The sequence below is a fragment of the Phocoena sinus genome, chromosome 13, assembly GCF_008692025.1.
Source record: "Phocoena sinus isolate mPhoSin1 chromosome 13, mPhoSin1.pri, whole genome shotgun sequence".
NCBI lineage: Eukaryota > Metazoa > Chordata > Mammalia > Artiodactyla > Phocoenidae > Phocoena > Phocoena sinus.
This window is the reverse complement of record NC_045775.1, coordinates 24,553,626-24,575,889: the sequence shown is the minus strand read 5'-3', so window position 1 is coordinate 24,575,889 and position 22,264 is coordinate 24,553,626. Positions and strand designations below refer to the sequence as shown.

General features: G+C 45.1%; 1 protein-coding gene across 1 annotated transcript in view; it reads left to right on the top strand.

The window, feature by feature from the left end:
- The first annotated feature begins 801 nt into the window (after nt 1-801).
- The window catches only part of CAPN13 (calpain 13), a 99,345-nt gene continuing 77,882 nt past the window's right edge, over nt 802-22,264 (top strand). Inside the window, 2 exon segments of the mRNA XM_032652236.1 lie at nt 802-873; nt 20,010-20,239. Of these exon segments, the coding sequence (XP_032508127.1) occupies nt 20,042-20,239 (198 nt within the window). The 5' untranslated portion in view covers nt 802-873; nt 20,010-20,041.

Here is a 22,264-nt window from a genome sequence, read left to right as displayed (position 1 = left end):
GAGCCGTCCCTCAGAGCTATGTGAGAGGCTGCCTCCTGGGCTTGAAGTCCTAATAATTCTCAGCTCTTAGGCTGTGCATTTTTTTTCAGTCAACACCTATTACGTAGGGTGAGCCATGCTATGGGGAGTCTGGAGTCAGGAAGCGCCTGCTTTACACGCCTCATCCCTTTCTCCTTGAGCCGTTAAGCAGGGATGATGCGGAGACCTTCCCCGGGTCTCTCCATGGCCAAGGGTTCATGGGGTCTGCCATTTATATTTGTGGAAAGAGCTTCCTGCAGAAAGCCCAGGTGGTGTGATTTACCTTGGGCATCTGCTCTTGACGTGCAACACCTGGCGAAGGCACTTCCGGTGTGGGAATGAGGCACAAAGGAAGGACACTTCCCTGTCTCAGCACTTCCTCTGAAGGAGAAGTTGCTGAAGTAAAAAACAAAGCGGACGACCACAACTCAGGCAGCCAAGAAGTCGAAAGCTCGGGGCTCCAGGAAGTGAGGTGGGATCAGGTGGAGAGAGGCTTAGGGTGGAGCATCTTTGGGGAAGTTTTGCAATTAAATCCAATATCCTCTCTCCGGGAGGGAGGCACCCGGCGCCAGGCTGGAGTCATTGTTTAACTAAGGTGGGGAGGTAACTGCTGTGCCTGTATGAGGAAGAGCCTGAGGGGACGAAGCAAGCAGAGGCCTGCGCTGTGGGGCTCTCAGCCTGCCTTTTCTCCAGAGGGACTGCCGCTGTCCTCCACCGCCTGTCTCCTATGCCACTCTCCATCCCGCCGCAGAGCTGCTGCTGCCACCGAGCCTGTGGGACCCACCCGGCCCCAACTCTGCTCCCCACAGGAATCCTGCTGACTAGGCTCCATCAAACCACCTGCCTCTGAAACAGGTAGGATGCGAGTGGTGACCTCCCAGGGCTTCGGACCAAGACAGTGCTCCAAACTTGAGTGAGCACATAAATGTTTCAGGGACGGTCTTAATTCTGTAGATCTAAATCTCCACCCCCAGAGATATGGATTCAGTAGCTCTGAAAAGTGGGTGTTTCTGATGCAAAGGGCCCAAGTACAAGTTTTAAGAAAAACTGGGGCAAAGGGTGAGTTGACTCCCTAAGAGAAGATAACCTAAACTTTGCACACTTCATACAGTGAGAGGATCTCTTAATCACTGCGTCACCTTGGCTTTCTGCTCATTTAGTTACAACCTGGAGGGCTACATTGTCATAAGGGATACCCTGATGGCAGGAACCATGTCTTTGTTCACCACTGTATAGTTTCTGACACGTAGTCGGTGTTTAATATTTGCTGGAGGAACGGGGCCCAGGGCTTGCCTTTTGTTTTCTAATGATCTAGATGAATAATTATACCAAGTTGAAAAACCTGTGTTAATCCCCAAAGGCTGGTCAACACCACTGCAGAGATTCAGGTGGTTCCTATACCCCTAGAGCTGCTTCCTGGTCAATGCATGTGCCTCCATGGCTACAAATGTTGTGGAATCTGAGATGTGATTCTGTACTTGGGGAGACAGAGCCACAGCTATTTTGTCTGAACCCAAGCTGACCAGATTAGAATGAGTGCAGACATTTTTCCTCTGCAGTTACAGTTAAGTTATGACCTGCCAACTACCCTGTTTGTCCTGGGACAGAAACAGAACTTTGATGACCCCCAGATGGCATTACCTGAATATTTAGTGAGCAATTCTCTTGGATTGGCCCACTTGTACCCAACTGGACCTAATTTTTGTTCTTGTGGGTGATAGCTGCAGGAGGACTCTGGTTAGCACATTGGTTGTTGACAATATAATAATCTACCAATTGTGTAATAAGCAAGAGTTATATGTAACATAAACTTATTATTCCCAATTTGTAGATGGAATAAGAAAGGTACCTGGTGAGCCACTTGCTACTAAGCAAGATGCAGATGACTACGAGTTATATTATTCCTGGCATGCTGTTTGTTTCTAGAAACTTGTCCATTTCTTCTAGGTCATCCACTTTGATGGCATATAGAACAGTATTTCATAGTTCATAGTATTTTCTTATGACTTTTTGTATTTCTCCAGTATCAGTTGTTAATTCTCCTCTTTCATTTCTTGTTTTGTTTATTTGGGTCCTGTCTTTTCTAATTAGTGAGCCTGGCTAAAGGTTTATCACTTTTGTTTATCTTTTAAAAAAACCAGCTCTTGGTTTCATTGATCTTTTCTATTGTCTTTTTGATCTGTTTTATTTATTTCCTCTCTGATCTTTATCATTTCCTTCCTTCTGCTGACTTCGGGCTTTGTTCTTTCTTGAATTCTTTTAGGTGGTAAGTTATCAATAGGTTGTTTGCGATATTCTTGTTTCTTGAGGAAGGCCTGCATTGCTATGAACCTCACTCTTAGAACTGCTTTTGCTGCATCCCAGAGATTTTTGGAGTGTCGTGCTTCCATTTTCCTTTGGTCTTGACATATTTTCTGATTTCCTCTTTGATTTCTTCACTGGTAGTATTTAGTGAGTGATTTCACTGGAAAGAATGCCTTAGAAGAAAAGGTGCTGGTGAGAAATATACAAATTAATGATCCACCTACTCACCCTGAGGGCTTACTCTATGTCTAGCACTGCGCTTGATGCTACCATGCGTGCTGTCTGATACTATCATCTGGGCATGTTACGTAACCTGTCTGAGTCCCAGTTTCCTCATCACTAGAATGTAACAATAAATTAGATTAAATGAGATAATATATGTAAAGTACTTAGCAGTGCCTGGCACATGGTAGGTGTTCAAAACATTTTAGTAGTTACTATTGACATTATTTGAGCCTGGGTCCTCTACAAAACAAAGCTTGAGGCAAAGCTTAAGTGCTAATGCCTCACTGGGAGTTGCAGTACCAGGGCAGTGAGAGTGAGGGAAATGAGAAATGGGGAGAGAAGGATGGGAAGCAATATAAGATGATGTGTCACCCGCCTCTCTTCACATAGAGATATAGCCAGCTACTTGGCTAAAGCAGGACACCTGTGGACTAGCTTTGCAGAAATGCTGTGTCTTGGAAGAGTCCACAGGAGAGAGGCTGGAGAGGAAATTTACATGTGGGCTCCCTCCTGTCTCCCATCTCTCATTGCTCAAAGTTTGCCCCGTGGGGAATTCATGCTTCTGAACCTCTGGCTTGTGCCATGTGGCCCCTTGGCAGCCACTGGGAAATCCAGATCCTTCTCCTTGTGGCTTGGCACCTCATCTGAGTCCAGAAGTGGTGAGAAGAGCCACTTCTTTTCCTGGGGTCAAAGAAAACCCCCCAAAGAGGGGTAAGAGACCCAGAGACAGGTGAGACCAAGAGGACCTGAGACAGCACATAAGATTAGTCCAATACGGATCAAGTTATCATTATTATTTGCAGGACACTGTGCAAGGCACTAATGTTTCCTGATCTTAGGGAGTCACCTCCCCCTTTCTCCCATGAGGCAACCATGAAAGAGTCCTCAGGTCTACCCCATCTCTCCTCAGTGTTTGGAAGAGGTCAGACTGAGCACATCCTTCACTTTCCCAAACCTTTATAAGGCAGCGCATCCTTTGATAGTAAGAAAGGCTACAGCTGTGCAAAAGAGCAGAGCAGAATCGAGAGCAGAATGTTGATTTTTTTTTTTTTTTTTTTCTGCTACCTTTGGGGACTCTATCTCTTGGACAAGCATGCTACATGGAACACTACTTCTAGGAACTGTTGCTGGGAGCTCCTTGATATAAAGTTTCTGTGATCAAACGTGGGTGAATGTTGCCTCCTACCTTCCCCTCTTCGGAGAGTCATGACTCAGATTTACATAAAAGGCTTTGAGAAGGCAAAATAAAGAAACTGGTTGAACTGAGTGCATCAGCAATTCCCATACTCAACACGGGTCGGGAGCACTGCTTTGGACCCTAGTGACCCTGGGTTCGATCTTTCTCTGTCTCTATCCCTGAATTCTCAGGAAGCTCTTCTCTACCATGTGTGCTCACTAGTCTGCAAAGCTGGCCCTCCCAAGAGAAAAACAGGAAATCTCGGCCAAACACAATTTCCTCATCTTAATTTTTAAGGTAGTTGAATAAGGTGATCCCTAAGGAGCCTTCCAAACCATTGTAATCTGTGAGGATCATGTTGAAAGGCAGCTGAAGGTCATCTCACCCAGCTCCTGAGCTGCCTCAGAGATGACCTATTTAGCTAATAAACAAATGCAAATTTTGAAGCGATGATGTGGAAGTGAAGACTTGCCCCACTGCCGCCCCCTCTGGTAGAGTTTTTCTAAGATGAGAGAAGTACTGTGTACTAAGGGTTATGACCCTGGTGATGGACTGCCTCTGAGTCCCTGGGCTGGTAGAGAGCTGCAGCAGTGGGGTTAACATTCTCACTGTGTCACATCGGCCACAAGGGACCTTTAAAACTGAAAGTGGCCAAGAACTTTGACTTCTCTCTGAAAGAGTGGTCCCTTGGGCAGTACTCTGCCCTCTGATCACTGGCCAGGTCTGCCCTGCCATGCCTGTGGATCCAGCCTGACCAAGAATTCCCACACAGCTCAGAGAATTGAGCCAGACCCCATCACAGCCTGGGGACTAGAGACCCTGGGGGCTTGTCTCCATCCGGACAGACCACACATCTGCCCTCTGGAGGCGTAGCCGATGACTCACATCTGGATCCAGTTGGTTCTCAAGTGCCTGAGGTAGGAGAGGTCACAGGACTTGTTCCCTGGGTCTCTTAGCCAAATGTCCTGTTTTCTCCCCAGTCTAATCCTTAACGAGAAGAGGCTGCCAACCAGCCGAGCTACATCATAACGCTCCATGTCTGAAATTTTTGGCTTCTCTTCAGGAACCAACGTGAAGAGACTTTCAGATGGCATTGCTGGGGGGAGAACTTCAGGTCAGAGGCGTTCAGGATGGGCCAGCTGCTAGGACGCAGGCATGTGGAGTCTGTCCCGATCCAGACGCTGTCTCCCTCTGATGCTGTTTGAGGACCCTGGCTACCTCCTCAACCCGGTCACTTCCTCCAGATGGGCACAGGACTCACCTGCCCCCCTCACCTGTTCTGACCTGCAGCCCAGGCAGCAGAAGGGAGGCCGAGGTTTCCTGTGGCAGCGTCTGCATTCCGTCTTCCGCTGGAGGGATGGAGGTGTGGTCCCTCTCCCACCTGGCCTGTCGTTCCCACCACCTCCCCTCTGGCCCCTCCTGCAAGCAGCGGCTCCTAGACCATTTCTGCTCCTCTCTCTTCCTACTGTCTCTGATTCTTAAGAATGAAGAAAAGAGCATGGGAGTCCTGAGAGGCTTAAAACCCCCCTCAACCTGCTTTTCAAAACTGCTTCACTCACCCGCTTATACACATGTTTATACACATGCTCACACACAGAATCGTGTTCTAAGTTCATTCTTTTTCGTGATGCTCTTCAACATAATTAATTCAGAAAGCTTTTTTTTAATTTTTAAAATATTTATTTATTTATTTGGCTGCCTTGGGTCTTCGTTGCTGTGCACAGGGCTTCTCTAGCTGCGGCGAGCGGGGGCTGCTTTTCGTTGCTGTGCGCGGGCTTCTCATTGCAGTGGCTCCACTTGCTGCAGAGCACGGGCTCTAGGCGCGCGGGATCAGTAGTTGTGGCTCTAGAGCGCAGGCTCAGTAGTTATGGCGCATGGGCTTCGTTGCTCTGCGGCATGTGGGATCTTCCCGGACCAGGGATCGAACCCGTGTCACCTGTACTGGCAGGCGGATTCTTAACCACTGCACCACCAGGGAAGTCCCTCAGAAAACTCTTATTTTCAAAGAGACTTCTCCCCTTTTGCTGACCCGTGCCCTGTCCCCAACCCCACAAGCATGACTCCATCTACTTGGATGGAAGCCTGCTTTCAGAAAAGTCTCAGACCAAGTAGCTTGGCCTGGGCCTTTTGAGAACATACCATCATCTTATGTCCCTGAGCTGGTCAGAAAAGGGAGTCTCTCCCTTACAGTGCTTGGGTGCTGGTGCGAGTGTACCTCTCTCCCCACCCGCATCCTCACACCACAGTAAGGACTGGACACTGGCAGAACCAGAAGCAGGCTCCAGTCCAAGGCTCTGCCCACTCACCTCTGTGGCCTCCACAGGCCTGAGATGCCCAGAGGTGGCCGGGTACAGACCGGGATGCCCGAGGTAACCTGGCCAGAGGTCCAACTGCTGGTGTCCGTCTTTTTCTCTCCCCTGGGTGATCCCCTGGATCTCCACACATGGCTCTGTCCCAGCAGGCGGGAACTTCAGAGAGCTCCACCAGGGAGTCTCAGCCGTTGCACATCTGTTTTCCAGGTGTGCCTCAAGTGCTCACGTCTGAGGGGTGAGAAAGCATGGTGATGTTTGCATATGACTTCAGCACGGTCGTATGCTGGCATTGCACACGGATGCACATGGATGCTTTTTATTAGTGGACTTGTCCTTCTCCATATCTTGGGCCTCTCGTTCCTCCCACTCTCTTCATCACCATCTCCGTCTCCGCTGGCTGGCTGTCTCTGTCTTTGTCTCTCTGCCCCTGTCTGTCTGGGTCTCTTTATCCCTGTCTCTCTGTTTTATCCATTTTCTTTCTCTTTGTCTCATTTCATTGAAAGCCTAAGAAGACAGGCCAAGAGGAAATCGTTTAAGAATTCACTGATTGTCTAAATGTGGTGTCGCCTTCCAAAGAAATTATTTAAAAGGCCCTAAACTCAGCGGGCTCAGTGCTTGCCTAGGCCTCTCTGGTTCCTGCCGCTGGGAAGTGAGCCGTCTGGAGCGATCTGGGGAGGATGGCTTGGAAATAGTAGCTCTTAAGACCAGATTATCATTTGATACATGACAGGCCCCAACTTCCTAAATCCCCCTAATTTGCTTAAAAGGGAGCTTGAATTAGCTAAATGGGAAGTATATCCTCTCTTTATAGATGGGGGGGAAAATATGCCCAGAAATCCAAGATCATACCGAATATTACAGGGTGTTTCCGGGACACATGTAATTATAGAACCCAGAAAGAACGCTCTGCCTTGTCCTCAGAATACACTGACAGTCCACTCAGGAACTTTCTAGGCCTCTTCGGTAATCGAATGACACATACCAAAGCACTTTGGGGTTGGTAAGGAGAATCATTTCATGCCAAAACGTTTTGATTTTTCGTGTTTGCACATGGCGAACCTAACTGAAAGGAATACTGTATTCCTGTTTCACTGCCTGCTCAACAATGTCACATAGGGTGCGTAAGAACTCACGTTCCCAGTTCCAGAAACACAGAGCATTGCAGCTGAAAAGCACTTGGAAGAGTAAATCCAACTTGCTCAGTGTTCCAAATGGGGAACCTGAGGCCCGAGGAGAGGTGCGGCTCACAAATGCAGTGGAGCAGAGCAGACTCCTTTCTGCCAGGCAGGCGTTCTCTTTGTTACCCCATAGCGTGCCTGGGAGGGACCCATCAGCTGAGGTCTCTGAGCTCCCTTAGGCCGTGAGTCCCCAAAGAGGCTGGGTGCACATGGCGAGGCCAGCAGAGAGAGCAGTGAAGGGTTGCATCGCCTGTGGCCATGCAAAGCGGTTTCTGCTTTTTGCCTCTCTCTTTCCAGGAGGCTCATCTCCTTGGCAGTCGGCCTGGCCCTGAACCCAGAGTCCCTGGCAGGCCATGGATAGTTCTATTCTGAGCACTCACTTCTCTGGCACCTGTTCCCCATCGGGGGCGCTGCGGCACTCTGTATCTGAAGCCACGTGAGAGGCTTCTCTCATTACTCCCTCTCCCGTGGCCCTTGGATCAGAGATTCTCTCAGACCCCTCTCAGCCCTAATGAAACAGAAGGTAAGGTGCCTCTTGGCAGAGACTAGACTAAGCTTTGTGTCCAGGCCAGGGCATCAGCCTTGAAGCTGGGGGCTGGACAGCTGTCCACTCCAAGCACTGTCCAAACGCCTCTTGTTTGATCTTAAGCCTCAGTTTCCCCTTCTGCAAAGAGAGCCCTGGGTAGTCTTCCTCTGAGGACTGCCTTTTTGGGGGCCACAAACCTCACTCATGGCTTTCAGGCCCCCAAGGCAGGGAACCTCACTGAGATGGTTCTGAAGTGGGAGAGTAACCCAGGGAAAGCACTGGTCTAGGTGTTAAGTTACATTTTAAAACCTAAAATGTATGTTCATTCTCACCTTTACACCACCACATACCAGCTCTCCTTGAGAAATAGTCACGTGAACTCCCAACTCACAGTAGATTTGCACATGCACAAAATTCCCTCTCTCCCTCCCTCTCCCCTCTCTTTGTCTCTCCTTACCTTCCCTCCGTCTCTCTCTTCCTCTCTCTCTCCGCCCCCAAAGCCCTGAGGTGTGCGAGGTATCACACAGCTGAGAGTGGTTTGCACGGGGCTTTTTTTCCTCCAGAGAGCAGTTAAGTGCCTTATTTTCTCCACTCGGGTGGCTAAATTATTCTCAATGCGTTAAACAGTGTAATTAAACACATACGCCTGAAATGCGCCGGTCCCCTCCCCCCACCCTTCCTCGCTCCTTGTCGGCAGAGAGCACATTAGCCCCAGCCTTCAAGCTCTGTTAGTTTTAATTTGAGTTGTGGAATTAGTAATGGGTTTTGCTGGAACACTGTTGTGGGAAATAGATCACTCCTCGTGCAGGGTGTGGGCACCATTTCAAATAAGTATTTGTTAAGGGGAAAACTGTCCCTTGTCGTGTTCTGCTACATTACATCAGATTTATTTCCATTGTTCTGGAAAGCACCAGCCAGGAGAGTGCGGTGTGCATCACTCCCTGGCAGGGAACAGTTGAACGCTGCTTCCTGTTTCTTAGCGGATTGAAAACAAAATGCAAAGAGAATCCCTCTTTTTGGCTGGGATGTTCTAAGCTCAGCCTGGAGGCCGGGTCACCAGGGCAAGCCTTGCACCTGTCACTGTGAGGTCTGTCCTATCGTGTCACTGACAGAAAGCAACTGGGTGGTTTGGTGGCAAAAATATCGTGTTGAAGAAAAGCAGTTGAGTGCAGAGAACCCCAGCAGGTCAAAGTGAAAGGATCTAACTCAGGGATACTTCTGCACCCCCCCCTTTAATAATCATCCAACCTCAGCTTGACTATCTCCCGTGAAGGGTGCTCAGGGCCCTCCTGGTTCTGTGGTCATTGCTGCCATTAGCAGCTCTTACTCTCGGCTCTGTCCAACAAGGTGGCCGCTAGCCATGTATGGGTATTTAAATGTAAATGTAAATTAATTAAAATGAAATAAAACTTAAAATTCAGTTCCTTAGTTGCATTTACCATATTTTAAGTGGCTACTCTATTGGACTCAACTTTGGGGACCTGAGGAGACCTACTGTTGGAAGTCCAGGAGTAACTGGCCAGTGCCTGGGGTGCCCCACCTGTCACAGGGACAGGGCAGTGGGCACCTGGGGAGATCCTGACAGGGTGATGGTCACGAGACCTACCTACCTAGACTTCATTATGTTCCATGCCAAGCTCTTTACAAGAAGCTTCTCCTTTAATACACACCTAGTGCTAAAAGGCTGGTTTTATTACCACCACCTCCAGTGCATTTTATACGTAAGAAAAGGAGGCTCAGGGCTTCCTTGGTGGCGCAGTGGTTGAGAGTCCGCCTGCCGATGCAGGGGACACGGGTTCATGCCCCGGTCTGGGAAGATCCTACGTGCCGCGGAGCGGCTGGGCCCGTGAGCCATGGCCACTGAGCCTGTGCGTCCAGAGCCTGTGCTCCGCAATGGGAGAGGCCACAGCAGTGAGAGGCCCGCGTACCGCAAAAAAAAAAAAAAAAAAAAGTAAAGAAAAGGAGGCTCAGAGATAGTAAGGGCTTGGCATTGCTCAGTCAGTCAGTCACTAAGCCACATCTGGATTTGAACCAAAGTTCCAGCCTGATTCCACATGCTCTTGACCACCTTTCCAGGATGTCTTTTTTTTTTTTAAGAGACAAGGCAAAACCCAGTTTTCTGAAAGGCAGTATTACCTTGGGGGTTAGAGAAACAGCAAGGAGGAGCCCAACTGTGGGACCAGAGGTGCTTAAATCCATGCTGTCTCAGACGGGGATTATTGTAGCGAGCTGGGGATCAGGACTACGGGACTGGCTCTGACAGTCATCGTAAGTCTTTCAGTCTGTCTTTCTCCCTATAAACGTTTCTAGATTTCCAATTTCCCAGGAAGTAATCTCTAGGTTCCTTGCATGCTTAGCTGATGGCATGTTTGTGCCAATTAGAAAAAGTCATCACGTTTTCCCGGTGGCTATAACCGCGTGCCAGTAAACCATCCTTGCAAGCAGCCCTATGCTACTCTAATACCTTCTCTGGACACCGCTGAGGTTGTTGATGTACCTCTTGAAATGTGGCCCCCAGAACTGAACAGGGTGGGTTAGACGTCCATGCGGTGTCAAGAGCAGCTTTGTACAGGGGGCTGGAGCTATCCTGTCTAGAGCAGCCCCTTACTACTGTGATAGCAGTTCAGATTGTGTCAAGTCTTTCACCACATTGCCTCATTTAAAACGGGAAGTCAAGTAAGCCACACAAGATATTTCTGAAATGAAATTTAGCCAAGGCAGAACCCACTCACTATTCACTTGCACAGTTAACTTTTAAATGTGAAGACAGATTTGCAGTTCCTTTGGTTAAATTCCATCTTGCTGGTTTTGAGGTCCTTTAGAATTTGGATTTTGCCATCTGCGTAGTTAATTGTTCTTGTTTTCTTTCTATCATTAAAAATGATGGGGCTTCCCTGGTGGCGCAGTGGTTGAGAGTCCGCCTGCCGATGCAGGGGACACGGGTTCGTGCCCCGGTCCGGGAGGATCCCACATGCCGCGGAGTGGCTGGGCCCGTGAGCCATGGCCGCTGAGCCTGCGCGTCCGGAGCCTGTGCTCCGCAACGGGAGAGGCCACAACAGTGAGAGGCCTGCGTACCGCAAAAAAAAAAAAAAAAATGATGAAAGCGTTAAAAAGTAACTTCATTTTCATTTCAACATCTTCATCCGGGACCAAGATTAAAAATGTTAGTGCAAAGGAAAGAGTTCTGTGACTATTACAGTATGATGATTCCAAGTTAATCCAAAATCATTCATCTATGATCTCTGGTTCAAACTGTGAATTATATTTACTAGATTTTACTTTACTGTGCTACTCTACACTGTACTTATGTAAAATACTGTAGGATATAACCTACCCAGTCTAGTGGTCTTGTTTGGTTTTACCATCTTATATGTAAGGAATAAAGGGTGATTTTATCAAACACTTTTTAAAAATCAAGATATGTTATCTATCTGTACTTATATAAATCAATACATATGACCATATATATGGCATTCTCCTGTTCATCTGGAGTTGAAACTCTATTTTTAGAATCAGAAAAAAAAAGAGCAGGAAAGTTAAGTAACTGATTTTGGTAAGGCTATATTTGCTTCTAGAAATACACACATCATTTCCTAAGTACTCAGTGTTTCTTTGCAAGTCCATTTCAGAAGTTTGCTATGAATATTATACTTCTTAAAAATATTATTATAGAGCTATAAAAAATTTTAACCAATGCTTTGGGGGAATGAATGTGTAAATTACAAATAAGCCTTCTGTTTATAAAAAGAGAATCACAAAGTTTCTTACATTAAGTTCCCATAAAAATTAACATTTGGCTCAATTTATAAAAATGAAACGTCTAAGAAAAGGTTCATAGCACATTTATATTTGTATAAAGTGAAGAATATCTCTGTTCATCCAAAGGCATTGTAAAGGAAGTAAAAAGATAAGCCACAGACTGGGAGAAGATGCTTAGGACACGTACGACCAACAAAATATGAATATCCAGAGTAAATAAAGAATTCCTACAAGTCCATAAGGAAAAGATAACATAGACAAATGGGCATAAGATATGAATATTCATTTCATACAAGGGGGAATGTGAATGAAGAATATACATATTGAAAGATGCTCAGTCTTACCAGTAATTTCAAGGAGACATAAATTAAGACTGCAAGGAGTTACCACTTTACACCCACCAGATGCATACAAATAAGAATCCTGCCAATACCAAGTGTTAGCGAGGAGATAGAGCAGTGGGAACTCTTTTACATTGCTGGCGAGATTATAAATTGATACAATCTTGGAAAATACTGTGGCATATTTAGTGAAGTTGAATATATGCAAAAGCTAAACCACTGGTACTCGGTGGTCGTGCCATTTCCCATATGCACCACTAGTAAATGAAAGTTCTAGCTGTTCCATTGTCTCACCAATACTTAGTGTAGTCAGTTTTTTTTTTTTTTTGCGGTACGCAGGCCTCTCACTATTGTGGCCTCTCCCGTTGTGGAGCACAGGCTCCGGACGTGCAGGCTCAGCGGCCACGGCTCACGGGCCCAGCCGCTCCGCGGCATGTGGGATCTTCCCGGACCAGGGTAGGAACCCGTGTCCCCTGCATCGGCAGGCGGACTCTCAACCACTGCACCACCAGGGAAGCCCATCTATTCTTTACTTTCAATATTTTATTCAGTCTGTTCTTGACTTGGATACTTTTTATTGATCTTATTCTTTCCTCTCATTTCACTTATTCTTTCCTCTGTCACCTCCATTCTGCTCTTAAGCCCATCCAGTGAATTTTTTTATTTCAGATTTTATATTTTGCAACTCCAAAGTTTCCATTTGTTTCTTTTTTATAACTTCTGTTTCTCTATTGAGATTTCCTATCCTCTCATTGATTTCAAGTGTGTTTTTTTTTTTTTTTTATCTCATGGAGCATAGTTTAGTAGCTGCTTTAAAATCTTTTTCTTATAATTTCTACATCTGTCACTACAACGTTGGCACCTGTCAGTTGTGTTTTCTCTTGAGAATGGGTCACATTTTCTTACTCTTTTATTTTGAGAAGTTTGGGATTATATCCTGGACAAAGTGAATGTTATGTTGGGTAGACTTTGTGTCTGTTATAATCCTCTGGGGAATGTTGATTTTTTTTTTTTTTTTTAAAGCAGGAATCAACCTGATTAAGTTCAGACTATGCATTCTAGCTCACCTTTTGTGGGAAGTGATTCAAATCTCAATTCGTTTCTTTAAGCCTCTGCTGTGCTGGTTTGGATCCATACCACACAGCTGTAATACAGATGGGTTAGGCTAAGACTTATGCAAGTTTACTTACATAATTAGAGGATCTCATTCTCTGGTGCCCTCTCTTCTCTGCTTCTTTCCCCTGGTGTTCTCCCCCGAGGTCTGTAGGAACTCCTTTCCCAGAAAGATGGCAGGGTTTCCTTCAGTCATCTGCACCAGGCCACTTCATGACTGGGGCCCACCCTCATGGCAAAAATGTGAGAGCCAAATATCAAAGACCTGGAAATTCACCCTCGTGCTTGCTTCTTCTCCAAGTTTTGACTCCCCCATACAATTTTCCAGCCTTTGTTTTCAGATTCTCAGGTAGTTGTTTCCAGAGGTTATAGCTATAAGAAGCTCAAGAGGTGGGCTGTATAGGGGGCTTCTTACATTGCCATAAAGGAATTGGAACTGCTGTGTAATTTTTTTTTTTTTTTTTTTTGCGGTACGCGGGCCTCTCACTGTTGTGGCCTCTCCCATTGCGGAGCACAGGCTCCAGACGTGCAGGCTCAGCGGCCATGGCTCATGGGCCTAGCCACTCCGCGGCATGTGGGATCTTCCCAGACTGGGGCATGAACCCGTGTCCCCTGCATCGACAGGCGGACTCTCAACCACTGCGCCACCAGGGAAGCCCCCTGTGTAATTTTTAAAAGCTGAAAAAGAAGCAAAATTAAAACAAGGCAATGTAGAGATGCATAAATATGTGATAAAGCTATTTTTCAATAAAAGCAAGAGAGTGATAAACACAACATTCTGATGTTGGCCTCCTCTGGGGGAGGTGAGGGAGTGGCAGCAGGGAGGAAATCATAGGTACCTTCATAAGTATTGGTAAGTTCATAACCTTGGTGGTAGGGTCATGGGTGTTCATGAGATTATGATATTTTATAACCTATATAGCTTACATATTCTCTTATATGTATCTAAAGTGGCCTAATTTAAAAATTAAAGAATGTGTTGGTTTGTATAGTTTAAAGAGTTTGGTTACCTGTTGTCAAAGCATCCTTAGGAAGATTTCTATTAACTGAGAGACCCACTGGGGGAAAAAAATCCTGTTCTTAAATATGTCTGAAGCTCACTTGTCTTGAGAAGATGATGACTACTCTTCAAAAAAGAAAAGCATTAGGAAAATTCACAGGAAATTGTCTTGGTATATATTAAAGTTATTTCTAAGAGCATTTATACACACACCCATACATGTTTATCTTCTCCATTTCCAAAGATAACCCAGTCTGTGAATTTCCATGTAGAACACCAACACAATTGTGTGTGTGTTGTGGGGGGGGGGGGGGGGTCTTGTCTGTGGGCTAAGTGCCCTTAATCCTGTGTCCAGGCAGAAGTAGTTGGATCATCCAGCTGTGTATTCTTACAACTATCCATCTCTGAGTGGGAGCAATACAAGAAAGGTTAGAACAAGATTATTGGAGTCAGAGAAATAAATAATATCTTTGTATAATGCTTCATGATTTAAATCCCTTCCCACATATTTTTCATTTTATTCAACAAAGTATCATTATACACATTTGACAGGAGAGGAAACTGAAGTTCTAAGTGCTTAGAAAACTTCCTCAGGCTCATATGGCTAATAAGGGACAGAATAAGGACTTGAGTTGGGATCTTCTGCAGTCATTTAACTTTGGGGCTTTTTTTTTCTTCTGAAGTCTTTTAACTTTTGTACGTCTTCTCCACACATTAATAAGAACTTGCCAATAAAAAGACTTGCTGCTTATATATGTCTGAAACACTGAAAGCAAACTTAAATTAGTTTCTTTATTGAAGGACTTCTTGGAGTCTTTTGTGAATCTTCATAAAGTCTATTCAATATGAAATATTTTCCAAAACAGTTTGACCTCATAATTTGTTATTCATGGAGGCTTCTCCACGGAACATGCTTGAGAATAGTTGACATGTGACATTCATTCCACCAACACTCATAAGAATTTTATAGAATACCTACTGTGTGCCAGGCCTGGCACGAGGTGCCGGCAGACCAAAGATACTAAGATCTAAGTATTGGTAGGCCCCCAGGTCCTCTTTGATCCGCACACTCCCTGGAATATGCAGCTGGGGTCGCGAGAGTTGTTTGTACAGCCTGGGGTTAGTCACTGCTGTGGACTGAATTGTGTTTAACCCAAATTAGGGTTTGAAGCCCTAACCCTCCATGTGACTGTATCTGGAAAAAGGGCGTTTAAGCAGGTCACTAAGGTTAAACCAGGTCATAAGGCTAGGGCCCTACTCCAGTAGGCCTGTGGCCTTATACGAAGAGAAAATGAGAGAGAGAGAGGTCCCCCTCTCTCTCTGCCACTCTGCCATGTGAGGACACAGCGAGAAGGCTGCTGCCTGTAAGCCAGGAAGGGAGTCTTCACCAGAACCGGACCATGCTGGCTTCCAGATCTTAGACTTCTAGCCTCCAGAAATGTGATGAAGAAAATGTCTGTTGTTTAAGCCCCCCAGTCAGTGACATTTTGTTGCATCCAGAGCAGACTAACACAGTTGCCCATATCAATAGAGGACAGAGGGAAGGACTGAATCAAACTCATTTTATAGGCACTGATGGGAGCAGAAGAACAGGCTTGAACCACCAACTATATGCCTCTTACCTGCTTCTCATAATAGTTCTGAGGCTTGAGTCATTAGCTCACACAGTTCTCACCTTAAGAACTTTAACAGTTAGTGTCCAAAATATACAAACTGTGCATACAACTCAATATCAAAAGAAAACCCAATCAAGAAATGGGCAGAAGACTTAAGTAGACATTTCTCCAAAGCAGACATACAGATGGCCAACAGGCACATGAAAGGTATTCAATACTGCTAATTATCAGAGAAATGCAAATCAAAACCACAATGAGGTACCAGCTCACACTGGTCATAATGGCCATCATCAAAAAGTCTACAAATAATAAATGCTAGAGAGGGTGTGGAGAAAAGGGAACCTTTGTACACTGTTGGTGAGAATGTAAATTGGTGCAGCCACTATGGAAGACAATATGGAGTTCTTTAGAAAACTAAAAATAGAGCTACCATATGATCTGGCAATGTCACTCCTGGGCAAATACCTGGAAAAGATGAAAATTCTAATTCAAAAAGATATATGTACCCCACTGTTATAGCACTGCTGTTTATATTAGCCAAGAAATGGAAGCAACCCAAGTGCCCATCAACAGATGGTTCAAGAAGATATATACGTATACAATGGAATATTGCTCAGCCATAAAAAAGGGTGAAATATTGCCATTTGCAGCGATATGGATGGACCTAGAGAATATCATCCTAAGTGAAGTAAGTCAGAAAGAGAAAGACAAATGTTAAGTGATAAGATATCACTTATACATAGAATCTACAAATTAATACAAATGAATCTATATACAAAACAGAAACAGACTCACAGACATGGAAAACAAGCTGGTTACCAAAGCGGAAAGGGAAGGGGGAGGGGTAAATTTAGGAGTATGAGATTAACAGATACAAAGTATAATATGTAAAATAGACAAGCAGCAAGGATTTACTGTAGAGCACAGGGAACTGTATTCAATGTCTTATAATAACCTATAATGGAAAAGACTCTAATATATATAAATATATATAACTGAATCTCTTTGCTGTGCACCTGAATCTAACACAATATTGTAAATCAACTATCTTTCAATTTAAAAAAATAACTTGATATCAGCTCTTTTTGCCGTTTTTCTAGCTCCTGTGCCATTTTTCTCACTAGACCCAAGAGATACCCCAGCAGCAAGACTGGGTTTTATCCTGAATATCAGGTAGACCTTCTGTCTTTCTTTCTTTATCCAGAGAGCAGAGTCTTCTCCTGCCTTTGTTTTTTTTTTTTTTTTTTTTTTTTTTGCGAAGTGAGGCAAGTAGGTCATAGAAGAAAAGAAATAAGCCAAAGAGCCCTCCCCAAAGCGACAGGTGGGAAAATTGTTTGGCCTTTCCTGCTGCACACACCAGCAAGATGTCAAATTCTGTAAACCCTTCCTGCCTGAGAAAGTGAGTCTACAGGCTGTTCCCTGGGAAAGCCATTGGCAATTTGGAGAGCAGGAAGGTGAGTCCAGTAGGTGTGAGGTCTGTTAAGGTGGAGACTGCCTTTCCAGCCTGTCTTCTCTTTTCCACATCAAGATTCTCCTTCTCCACAAAGCAGCGGACCGCCTCCTCCAGCAGCGGACACCCAGACCTGCCGCCAGTCCCCCAGAGCCTTCTCCTTCCTTTCTGGGCTCTCAGAGCAGTAGCTGAGCTGAGGGCACAGGTCTGATGTCCCACCCCTGGCCCTCACCCCTGCAGGCCCCTCTGAGCCTGGCCTGTCATTCATAAGAGCAGGTCCTCCTCTTAGAGGGTGTGGGGCTTCTGCACCATCCTTTTATGGCCAAAATGATAAGAATGTTAATTATACTAATAACCACTGTCGACTGACTGCTTTCTGCTTACCAGTCACAGTGCTAAGTATTCGACAAGCGTGGTTTTGTCTGAGTCTTCCAGCAACTCTATAACATGCATATTAATGGCATCTCCATTTCGCAAAGGAGGGAAGTGAGTCTTAGAAGGGGGATTCCTAAAGTCAGCTGGTGCACTGCCCGGTGGTGGGCAGTGAGGACCCTGCAGATGAACCTGGGAACTGATCCCCAAACATAAGGCCCTTTTGCAAGATTCTGATAGAGAAGTCAAGCCAAACTGTTCAGACTCATTTTTACCTGCAGTTAAGAGCTGCTTAATAACAGTCTCATAATTGTAGGTGGGTGGCTTGGCAGTGCTGTATTGGCTCCACTATCCCTAAGTATGTGTTCAGATGGTGGATCCATAGTTTTCACAACCCTCCCTTATCAGGTGTCATTGCCGTTGTCTTCAACTGGCAGCCAACTTCTATTAACATTTTCTTGTTCTTGAGCGATACCTTACTGTTATTTCAGCTTTATCACTATTTATGTAGTTTGTTGTAGGTTCTCCTCTTAACCCTATAGGGAGTGGTGAGGTACACTGACGTATTTTCACCTGTTATTTTCCAAGAGCCAGATTGAAGAAATGTATATATCATACTGGGCTAAACCAAAGGAAATTGCTCATATTCAATCATTTTTACCTTAGGTTAAACCATATGATACTGACTATATTCAACCATTTCTGACCTATAAAAATGGCAGTTTCATATGGTCCAACCTAATAGTTCAAATATAAATGATTCTTATCTCTTTTGCTAGATAATTGTATGCATCATTCCCTCCAAATATGTGTGTACAGTGATACTTATTGGTGCTATTTTGCCGATGAATTTGTGTTATCTAATTTGCAACATACTACTATTATATGTTAATCGTAAGAAAATTATAAGTTATTTTTTAAGTTTGCATATTTTTTCTGTGATCCAAGATCCTGATTGTAAGCTCACATTCTTTCTTTATGAGTTGTTCTTTCATGTTCCTCTCCAGTTCTTTATCATTACCTGATTCCTTTCTCGCTGTGAAGTGGTTATGGATAGGACATATGGACCTTCCGGTCTTTTGTGTCACCTTTATAGACCCTGGTCAAAGAAGATTGAAAAGCACGACTTTATGGGCTAAAGAGGTTTTTCAAGTCCCACAGCTAGTAAGCGTGGATTAGGATTCAGATCCAAGCCAGCTTGCCTTGCAGGTGGAGGATGTGATGCATATTTTGGTAAATGGCATCAGTTACACCCCTGTGGCTTCCTGGACAAGAAAACCCAGGCTACCTTGACTGCTCTTTAGAGAAATTAGGATGCCAACGTTTACTGAGTGGCTGCTGTTTGCCAGTCACTCTGTTCAGTCTGTTAGGTCCAATGTCATTTAATACAGCAATAAACCCTCTGAGGTTGGTATCATTAATCCATACAGGTGGAGAGATAGGTTCACAGGCTTGAATACTAACGCACTATTGCAGAACTGGTAGGTAGGTGGTGAGAGCAGAGAGCAAACTTCAAAGCTCATTTGATTGTTCGCTGCACTGCCTCTTCTTCCTCCCCCACACCCTCGACCTCCCGCCCCTATATTCATCATCGGATCCTATGGGTTCTACCTAAAAAATGACTCTGGAATCTGTCTCTCCACCATCTTCACTACCATTGCTCTAACACTGTCTCTCCTGTGGACAGATATGCAGCAGCCTCCAAGCCTCTGCCCCGTCTGAGACCCTCCCCATCCTGCTGTATGGCCTCCAACTTGCTCCACGATCCCATACACAGATCTGATCATAAGCCACCTCTTCAGTGGCCCCGCAGTGCTTGCAGGGCATAAAACGAAAGCAGTCCAGTTTTCCAACCTACCTTCCTGGCCTTGTCTGCCAAAACTCTCTACTCCCAACCCTCACTCCACTGCCTCTCCAGCCCCTCCCACCCCCTCTAACACCCATGACTTCTCCAATCCAGTTCCTGGTCCTCCATGTAGTTGCTACTCAGGGCACCTGAAGGGACTTTTTTTTTTTTTTTTTTTAATCTTAACCTACCTGCCAGTTCTCCACCCGGCAAATTCTTCTTCTCTCAAGGCCAATTCCAATGTCAGTGCTTGTGGGAGAACCACCCCAGACTCTCCTTGGCAGTTCCTAGCTTCTCCTCTTTATATCCATCCACAGGACTCTGTACACATTTTTAATTAGACCGTTTCTGTTGAATGAGAGCTGGTTGTTGAAATGTCTAATCTATTTTTCCCACTTGATAATGAGCCCCCAGGGGATAAATATCATGTCATATTTATCTTTGGATTGCCGGCATTCAGAAAAGCGCTTGGTATAAAGTCAGCACTCAATAAATGTTCATTCATGTATGAATAGTCTCTCACGCACGTAAGAGCATCCTGAGAAGCTGTTCAGTACAGCAGACTGAAAACTGAACTAGAAGGAAGGATGCTTGGATTGTAGTCTGGGCTCACCTACCAACTGGCTGTGTCACCAGGGATAGCACTGATCTGGGTCTCTGTCTCCTCACTTGTAAAAGCGGGGGACATCTGAGTGCCTTTCAAGGGTTCACATCTAATGATGCAAAGGACTTGATGGCTTACCCCTAAAAATATCTTTTTTCTCACTGAAAGGGAAAGACCTTATACCTCTTCCAAGAAGAGTCATGGCGCACAACCAGGAGCTTCTAGCCAAGACCCCCATCATCAAGTTCAGGCAACAGGACTTTTACTCCTTGCGGGATTATTGCCTAAACAGAGGGCTGCTGTTTGAGGATGAGACATTCCCTGCTGAGACTTATTCCATAGGTCTACAGCTGCTCAAGGGAAGAAACCTCTCCAGCCTAAGCTGGATGCGGCTAAACGTAAGTGAACCTCCTCTCTAGGGACACGCCCAGCTCCTGGACCCTCTGACATGGTGCCTCCCATGGTGCCTCCCCCTGAAATGAGGGGCCTGAGACCTGGTTTTCAGGGCTGGCCCAACTCAAACTGGAAGGAGACTGAAGTTCATCTGGTTCCTCAGCTACAGAGTTGTATCCACAGTGGGATGGAATGACCCTGTACCAGGAAGCAGGACCCCAGTTCTAAGACAGCATGTCACTAGATTACATGCCTCATTCCCACATAAAAAATGGGGATGCATGGGGAGGAGGATTGTAGTAGTAGCTGTGGGGTCTCTTCAATCTCCGTAAATGAGCCCCTCTGTCAGTCTTCATCATTCTTTAATCTGTCAGGTATCACTGTCTTTATCTTTTTTCTTTCCTTATTAGAATTTACTCAAAGGGAAGATAACATGTCAGTCACTTATATAATAGGATGAATTTCAACAATTGCCTTGCCTCTGTCATGTATATTTGTATTTTCAATCTTGTAAAGGCTGATCACCTATAAAAGAGTTGTAAACACCAGCTGTAAAATTAGGGCGGTATTTCATGGCAATGTTCAAACCCCCCGACTCCCCCACCCCAGTAGACGACCACTAACTCCACCTTGAAGCCAGGCGAGCCCTGTTGGTTTTTTCTAGAACTATCTCAGTTTCAGGGCATGAAGCTCCAAGGGAAATTTCTCAGCCCACTAGACATTCTCATAATATCATTTTCATTGACGCAAAGGACCTGGCTAAGGGCCACTTTGAGGGCCCTGATGCTCAAACCTCCTGTTCATGCTTCCAAAAGCAGCCAGCAGAACCTAGAAGAAGAGGAAAGAATCTAATGTCTGGTAAGCTAATGACTATGATTTCAGCAAGCATTACCGAATGCGAATGAAATGCCAAGCACTCTGTGTAACACGCTCAATGAAGCCAGGTTAGGTTATACAGAAGAGGTGTTTTCTGATGACAGAGAACATGACGGAAACGCTAGAGGTAACAACTCTTGTCCTAACTCAGGACCAATTTGTAGCTTTGGGGAAGGGGAGGGTGAGTGGGGATCAGGTGGGGCTTAGGATGCTACTTAGTTAAGATGGGGGTGCTTCAAGCTTCTAGAATCCATCTTACCATCCAGAGGCAATAAGTCCCCAACAATGACTCCCTACTTGTGGACTTCACTCCTAAGGAGAGCTGAGCAGAGAACTCTATTTAGACCTTGGAAGGATTATATTTTTCTCCCTTTGTTATTTTCAGATGAGGTTCTTTTAGAATGTTTTTTTTTTTTCACAAGGTACTGAGCAATAGATGTGAGACCATATTTATAGTGTTAAAGAATTTATAACATTTTTATTTAGAAAGGGTTGAGAGTTTTTTATTATCTAATTCCAGCAACATCTCAAACTGTGATGTCTTTTGAGGTCTAGGAGAAACTGAGGCAAACAGAAATGAAATGACTCACACAGAATCGTTCCAGGAACCCAAAACAGAGGCAGCCAGGGGCCAGATACTTTTTACTCCCGTTCTTCTTTTACCCATCCAAAGGCTCTACCAGGGGGTCATTTTTCATTCCAACATTTCTTTTATAATGTATATGTGGATATGTCATATCTCTTTGTATCCCTTATCACAACTGTCAGCACTTACGCTTGTATAGTATTTTCCAGAGCTTTCCATGTGTCTTCTCTTACTTTGTCTCATGTTCTTTCCCAGTTTTATGAGAGGATATGCTCAGACAGGTGATGTGACTTGCACAATGTGACACAGTTAGTGAGGGAAAGAGCCCGGATTTAAACTAAAATTTCTGACTCCCCATGTTGTACTATTCCTCACATAGGATTAGGATTTGGCTGAATGAATAAGTGAGTGAATGAATGATTCTGTCCACAGGCACCTGAAATGGGTTTCAAGCTCTACATGTATAATATAGAATTCTTGAGTTGACCTGTTTTCCAAGCAAGATGGTGGAGGAGAAAGCTGACGTACTCACCCCTTAAACATGGTGACGTCCTCAACTGCCACAGCT